General features: G+C 45.5%; 1 protein-coding gene across 1 annotated transcript; it reads left to right on the forward strand.

The window, feature by feature from the left end:
• The first annotated feature begins 4,895 nt into the window (after window positions 1–4,895).
• Window positions 4,896–5,631, forward strand: MPC1L (mitochondrial pyruvate carrier 1 like). Its single transcript, XM_035002749.1, has one exon. It carries the CDS (start codon window positions 4,982–4,984, stop codon window positions 5,522–5,524), a length of 543 nt encoding a protein of 180 aa, XP_034858640.1. The 5' UTR covers window positions 4,896–4,981; the 3' UTR covers window positions 5,525–5,631.
• Window positions 5,632–7,357: the final 1,726 nt, after the last annotated feature.

Raw genomic sequence — 7,357 nt, forward strand, 5'->3', positions numbered from 1 at the left:
CAAATGGCCAACAGACACATGAAAAAGTGCTCAACATCGCTTGGCATCAGGGAAATCCAAATCAAAACCTCAATGAGATACCACCTCACACCAGTCAGAATAGCTGAAATTTACAAGTCAGGAAACAACAGATGTCGGCGAGGAAAGGGGAACCCTCCTACACTGTTGGTGGCAATGCAAGCTGGTGCAGCCACTCTGGAAAACAGTATGGAGGTTCCTCAAAAAGTTGAAAATAGAGTTGCCCTACGACCCAGCAATTGCACTACTGGGTATTTACCCCAAAGATACAAATGTAGTGATCCGAAGGGGCACATGCACCCCAATGTTTATAGCAGCAATGTCCACAATAGCCAAACTATGGAAAGAGCCCAGTTGTCCATCGACAGATGAATGGATAAAGAAGATGTGGTATATATATACAATGGAATATTATGGAGCCACCAAAAAAAATGAAATCTTACCATTTGCAAAAACATGGATGGAACTAGAGGGTATTATGCTAAGCAAAATAAGTCAATCAGAGACAAGTATCATATAATCTCACTGATTTGAGGAATTTGAGAAACAAGGCAGAGGATTATAGGGGAAGGGAGGGAAAAATGAAACAAGAAACCAGAGAGGGAGACAAACCATAAGAGACTCTTAATCTCAGGAAACAAACTGAGGGGTGCTGGAGTGGAGGGGGGTGGGAGGGATGGGGTGGCTGGGTGATGGACATTGGGGAGGGTATGTGTTGTGGTGAGCACTGTGAATTGTGTAAGACTGTTGAATCACAGACCTGTACCCCTGAAACAAATAATACATTATATGTTAATTAAAAAAAAAAAAAAAGAAGGGTGCCTTGGTGGCTCAGGCGATTAAACGTCTGCCTTCTGCTCAGGTCATGATCCCAGGGTCCTGGGGTCGAGTCCCGCATCGGGCTCCCTGCTCAGCGGGAAGCCTGCTTCTCCCTCTCCTCCCGCCTGCCGCTCCCTCCGCTTGTGCTCTGTCAAATAAATAAATAAAACCTTAAAAAAAAAAAAAGTCACAGACCATTGCACTCCCTTAACTGATTAAACCCCTTTAAAAATCTCTGGGCCAGGCAGAAACCTCGGAGTTGGCTTTTGGACAAGAGTCTGCCTTCTCCCCAGGTGGCCGGCCACCTGAATAAAGTTCATATCCCTTTCCAATCAACACTCGTCTCTTGAGTACTGGCCTTTCAAGCAGTAGGCGGCCGAGCTTGGGTTCAGTAACATTACTTATGTTCTCTAATCCTAAAACTCTTTTGTCACCATCTTTGCCTCAGTCAGGTAGGATTCTCTATAGCTTTGCTCATTCCTAGCTCTGTATACTTCCTCCAGTTTCTCTTCAAGTGCTAGCCAAGCTCCATGACAATGCCTTACCCTCCAATGGGGCTGTTCATTTCAACTCTAATGACCAACAAATATCTACGAGGCACAAACCTTATACAAAGACTGTATTCAGCCTGCATCTACCAGCCTGGAACCGACCAGGAAAGTCACACATTGTCTGTACCTCCATTTCTCTAGCTGTAAAATGCCCCACTGAAAGGCAGACCTTGTCATGTTCAACTTGGACCATGTCCAGTCAGCCCATTTGAAAAAGGCTCATGGGGAAAAGGAACAAGTTTCTTCGGTGATATTTTCCCTGGTCTTTCCAACATAGTTGGAAAGACAGAAACACATCAGATGTTAAAGTGATTTGTGCATGGGATGCCTGGGTGGCTCAGTTAAGCATCTGCCTTCTGCTCAGGTCATGATCCCGGGGTCCTGGGATTGAGCCCTACATCAGGCTCTCTGCTCAGCGGGGAGCCTGCTTCTCCCTCTCCCTCTGCCTGCCACTCCCCCTGCTTGTGCTCGTGCGCTCTGTCAAATAAATTAAATTTAAATTTAAAAAAATAAAGTGATTTGTGCAGAGGACTGATGGGAGAAATAGGAAACCTTAATCCCGGTCTACTGCAAATTCACTGTGTCACCATGGCAAAAGACACGATGTCCTAAGGCTTCATGCCTTATTTGTAAAATGAGGGGGTTGGAGTGGATGACAATAATGATGATAGAAATGTACGGAGCACTTTTATACCAGGCCCCATACTAAGCACTGAACAAGGATTAACACACTGAAATCTCACAATACTGCTGTGAGGTAGGGGCCACTATCCCCATTTTACAGATAATCCGTGAGATCCTTTCAACTCCAATGGTCTAGAATTATGTGATTTCAAGTTAAGTAATAAGGTAAACTGTGTTTTCCAAAGGTGGCCACAATATTTCCCATCCCACATGCTCTTCTTAAAGAGGGACTCTGATACTCCTGCCTTTGAGAGGTGGGTCTATGTCCTCTCTCACTGAATTTGGGTGGGCATGTGACTGGAGAAAGCCATGTTATGTGACTTCTGAGGCCAGATCACAGAAGTCAGTCTAGCTAATACTGGTTTCGTATTGCAGCACAACAGATTACCCACAAACTTAGTGGCTTATACCCACTAATTAGCTCAGTCCATAGGTCAGAATTCCAGGCACAGCATGGCTGGGTTCTCTGCTCAAGGTCTCACAAGGATGAACTAAAGGGGTTGGCTGGACTGAGTTCTCAGACAGTATAGGGGAAAATCCACTTCCAAGCTCCCAGCGTTGTTGGCAGAATTCAGTTTTTTGTGGTTGCAGGACTTGAGGTCTGCCTCTCCTTGCTGTCAGCGGGGGCTGCGCTCAGCTCCTAAAGGTTACCCAAATTCCTTGCTAACGTGGCCACCTCCACCTTCAAAGCCAGCTGTAGATAATCTCCCTCACATCAAATCCCTCTCACACTTCAAATCTCTGACATCCTCTGTCTCTGGCTTCTAGAATGGACCCAGATTAAAATGGTTCAAGTGATTAGATCAGGCTCACGTGCAAAATCTCCCTATCTTAAGGTCAACTGATTTGGGACCTTACTTACACCTGCAAAATCCCTTTTGTCATATAATCATGGGAGTGAAATCTAATCATATTCATAGGTTCCACCCAACTCAAGGGGAGATATGCCTGGGCAAGGATCACTGGGGGTAAAATTCTGCCTACCACATAGCTTCTATTTGATTTTCCTGTTATGCTCATTTTTGGAGCTCGGCATCCATACTGTGAGGAAGTATAAGCAGTTTGTGGAAAGGAACTGAGGCCTCCCGGCCAACAGTCCCAGTTGAGCTCCTAACCAACACCGAGTATTAACTTGCTAGCCATGTTAGTGAGCCATTTTGAAAGCGGATCTTCCAGTCCTAAACTGAGCTGCCTCAGCTGGTGATAAGGAGAGCTACTGAGTCCTACCCAAGCTGCAAATTTGTGAATAAAATAAGGGACTGTTGTTGTAAGCCACTAAGTTGTAGGGTAATTTATTACACAGCGATAGGTAATCAAAATGAAGTAACAACCCAAGTGAGATGATCTACAAGTACTGAAAGTTTTTTTGCGGACAGGAGTGGTAACTGACCTTTCTTTTAGGACACTGGAGCATCGAGCATCTGACAGTGTAGGCCTAAAATGTCTTTCAATTCATGGTTGCTGATTTATTAATCCAAACTTATACTGAACTAATTTACACTGGTATACCACTCATCCATATTTGGAAGCCCAGCATTTTAAAAAAGTTATCTAAAAATCATGCTGTTTTCCTTCTGAGCAATGATTATACTATATATTTTAAGCTACATCTGTGAAATATTTGGGATGTAAATAAAGATAATGAATGTATTAATTTTTAAAGATACCATGGTCTTGTTTATAAATCACTGAAGTATTAGTATCTCAATGTATGAAAACTACTTTTCAATAGTTATTATTTTCAATTAGAAAAATAGAAAACACTTAGAAAATAATCATCAGTTTTGTCATTAAGAATTTTCATCAATGGATATTAACTATTAGGTAAAAGACTGTTGGAGTAGAACTTCCATACACTCTCAAAGAGGCTCCCCTTGCATTATTTGTTGATTACAGAGGGGAGAAATCTGGCAGATAAATCCTTAAGCAAATAATCAAACTTAATATCACCAATGATGGAACAAAGTGACATCATGTGCCTTCCACTGTAACGCACTAAGGACACACCATCACATGTGTAGTATTCTTGACCCAAAATGTTTAGTCTAATTATGAGAAAACATATAAATCCAAATTAAGGATATTCTGAAAAACCACTGATTTGTACTCTTCAAAAATGTCAATGTCATGGAAGAAAAAACGCTGGGAACTCCTCTAGATTAAGGGAGATTAATCTAAAAGAGGTAACTAAATGTGAATCTTGACTGGATCTCCCCTCTCCAACAAAAAAGAAAAAAAAAAACAGCCACAAAACCGTAAAATTTAAGTATGCACTGCATATTAAATAGCACTGTACATAATGTTAAGTATCTGAGTGGATTATTGTACTGTGGTTAAGTAGGAGAATGTCCTTGTTGAGAGCCAGATGTGGAAATGTTTATGGGTGAAATGTCACTATATCTGCAACACTCAGGCAAATTGTGTAAGGACTGAAACTCTGTACCCGGTTGAAGGATTTTGTATCAACATCTAGTCAACAGTGCCCACAGACTGGGCAGAACAGGCAAATTTTCCCTTTGGATAGTTGAGAAGCACACAGCTGGACACTCACCTCCCTGGGTGGCGCGTGGAGCCCTGAGAGTTTTACGGTGGTCACAGCCCAATGGCGAGCAAAGGACAAGGCTGTGGTCTCACCCTTGCTAGAGAAATAGACATGCGCGCACACAGGAGAGCATTCATGCTCTGCACACTTTACGGCTATCCTGCTCAGGCGTGAGGGTGAAGCCACGCCTCTTGCCCCCAAAGGCGTCCTTGACAGCAGCACGTGCCTGTCCGACACACTTTACGGCAGTCACGCAAAGGCGCGGGGGCGTGGCTATACCTCCCACGCCCACAGGCACGCACGACATCCACACGTGCAGTGTAGAGCAGTTTCTGGCAGCCACGCGAAGGCGCGAGGTCACAGGCCCATGTTGCGCGGGGTAGGCTCTGCGTCCTACGTCATCATGGGCTGGCTGTTATTTCGTTGGTGCTCTCACGGCTCGGCCATCATGGCGATGGTGGTGGCACTGTGGCGGAGGGCGAGGGACTACATGAAGACCAAGGAGTTCCGGGAATACCTGACCAGCACGCACTTCTGGGGTCCTGTGGCCAACTGCGGCCTACCGGTGGCTGCCTTTAAGGACATGAACGAACCGCCTGACATCATCAGTGGCCGTATGACAACAGCGCTCATCTTCTACTCGATGGCCTTCATGCGTTTCGCCTATCGCGTACAGCCTCGAAACTTGCTGCTGTTGGCGTGCCACAGCACCAACGTGGTGGCGCAGAGTGTGCAGCTGAGCCGCTACCTGATTCACCACTACGGCGGGGACGCCGAGCTGGCTGCTGATACCGCCGCCACCGAGGCCGCCACCGAGGCTGCCACCGAGGCCGCCACCGAGGCCGCCACCACCGGTCCCACCAGCGATCCTGTGGCTGTTTGCGGCTTTGAGGATGACGACTCCTGCTAGGCAGCCGCCTGCACCAACCCAAGGTCCCCGAAACGTGGCTGGGAGGGCCCGATCGAATCTTTGCAGCTTGCAAGCACTGAACTGTTCTCCCTGAAGAAGACACCAGGGAAGTTTGGTTTTGACTCTAATAAAACAGTGCGAGTCCGACTGAAACCTGCAGTTTGGTTAATAAAAAGTAGAAAATACAGAACGGAAAGTGTTGAGTGTTGTTTATTTCGTGATCTGGAAATAAAATGTTCTTTGGGTGAGGGTAGATTGGCTGGTCTTCCTCTTCATGGGACCCTCACCTGGAGGGTTAGTTTTTTACAGGGGGAGGAAAACCGAATGAAACGTGCTCCGGGGATGGTGTTTTGTTCCTTGTTTCGGGTGTCCAGGCCAAATAACGCTGCTTGGTAGCATAAATGATTTTTAAAACTTGGTACGGGCATTAATCTCTTTATAGCAGAAGTAAGTTGGGGGTTATTGCTACTGAGGGAAATACTTCGAAGTGGGTTTAAATGAATTCAGTGAAAAACCAGTTTAGGCTTTTAAAAAGTACTTATTAAGAGAACCTAGAATCTCTCGGTGATTGGACAGCAATTATAGAATCTACCATGGAAACAGGATAAGTAACTCTGAGGTTAGTTGCTATCAAGCCTGGATTCTAGGTAAACAGAAAATAAAAACGACAAAATCACAATCCTTTCCTCTTTTCTTCATGCCTAAAAATTTGGGAAATGGCAGTTGGTAAAACTGGTAAGCCTATTGCCCTGTGTTGAACGCTAGCTAGGGTTGGGGGTAAGGGTCAGTGGTCAACATTATTAGCCCACAGTGTCCCCCTAGAAATCCTATGGGTGCTAAGGACTTGTCTTAAACCCGGTTGCATGAGGTGGGGAAAGAGAAGGGTGGGGCTGTGGGTGTAAGGCCATTGTCTCTGCAGCAGAGGCTGCCCTCTAGGATTTGACCCCAGATTTCCTGCCTCTGAAGGATGCAGGAAGTTCTAGAGTGGTTTATTGGGTGAAGAGTGCTTAAACCCTGCTTTTGTTAAAGATTTTGAATGCAAAGACGGGCCCCTGGGTGGCACAGTTGGTTAAGCATCTGACTCTTAGTTTGGGCTCAGGTTGTGATCTCAGGGTCTTGAGATAGAGTCAGTCCCTCACTGGGCTCCAAGCTCAGCAAGGAGTCTGCTAAAGTTTCTCTCTTCCTCTCCCTTTGCCCCTCCCCATGCTCACTCACTCTATCTCTAAAACAAATCTTTAAAAAAAAAAAAAAAAGATTTCAAATGCAAAGAAATTGAACACAACTCTCTGAAAGGTTCTGAAGACATCAGGTCTCGGATAAGACAGGCACAATGTTAGTGGAACTCTGGAAGATTTCCCTTTATCTTTTTTTTTTTTTAAGATTTTATTTATTTGACACAGAGAGAAATAGCGAGAGCAGGAACACAAACAGGGGGAGTGGGAGAGGGAGAAGCAGGCTTCCTGCCCAGCAGGGAGCCTGATGTGGGGCTCGATCCCAGGGTCCTGGGATCGTGACCTGAGCCAAAAGCAGATGCTTACCGACTGAGCCACCCAGGCGCCCCTCCCCTTATCTTCTATGGCATCTAAGCAGTAGTCCTCTTTGTAGGCAGTTTCTGCATTTTACATTCTGCATATGGGGGAGAAAAACTCTGGAAAACTACTGTGTATTAGTTATCTATTCCCATGGAGTAAGTCACCCCAAAACTTAGTGTAAAACAACAAATACTATCTCACACAATTTGAGGGTCAGGAATCTGGGAGTGGCTTAGCGGGGTGCTTCTGGCTCAGGGTTTCAGCTGTCCGCTGGGGCTGCAGTCTCTGGACTTGCCTGCGG

Source organism: Mirounga leonina, unplaced genomic scaffold (assembly GCF_011800145.1).
Source record: "Mirounga leonina isolate KUSES-001 unplaced genomic scaffold, KU_Mleo_1.0 Mir_101609, whole genome shotgun sequence".
NCBI lineage: Eukaryota > Metazoa > Chordata > Mammalia > Carnivora > Phocidae > Mirounga > Mirounga leonina.

Excerpts from the sequence above, each read along its gene's own strand:
- MPC1L (XM_035002749.1), top strand. The coding sequence starts at position 4,982 with ATGTTGCGCGGGGTAGGCTCTGCGTCCTACGTCATCATGGGCTGGCTG.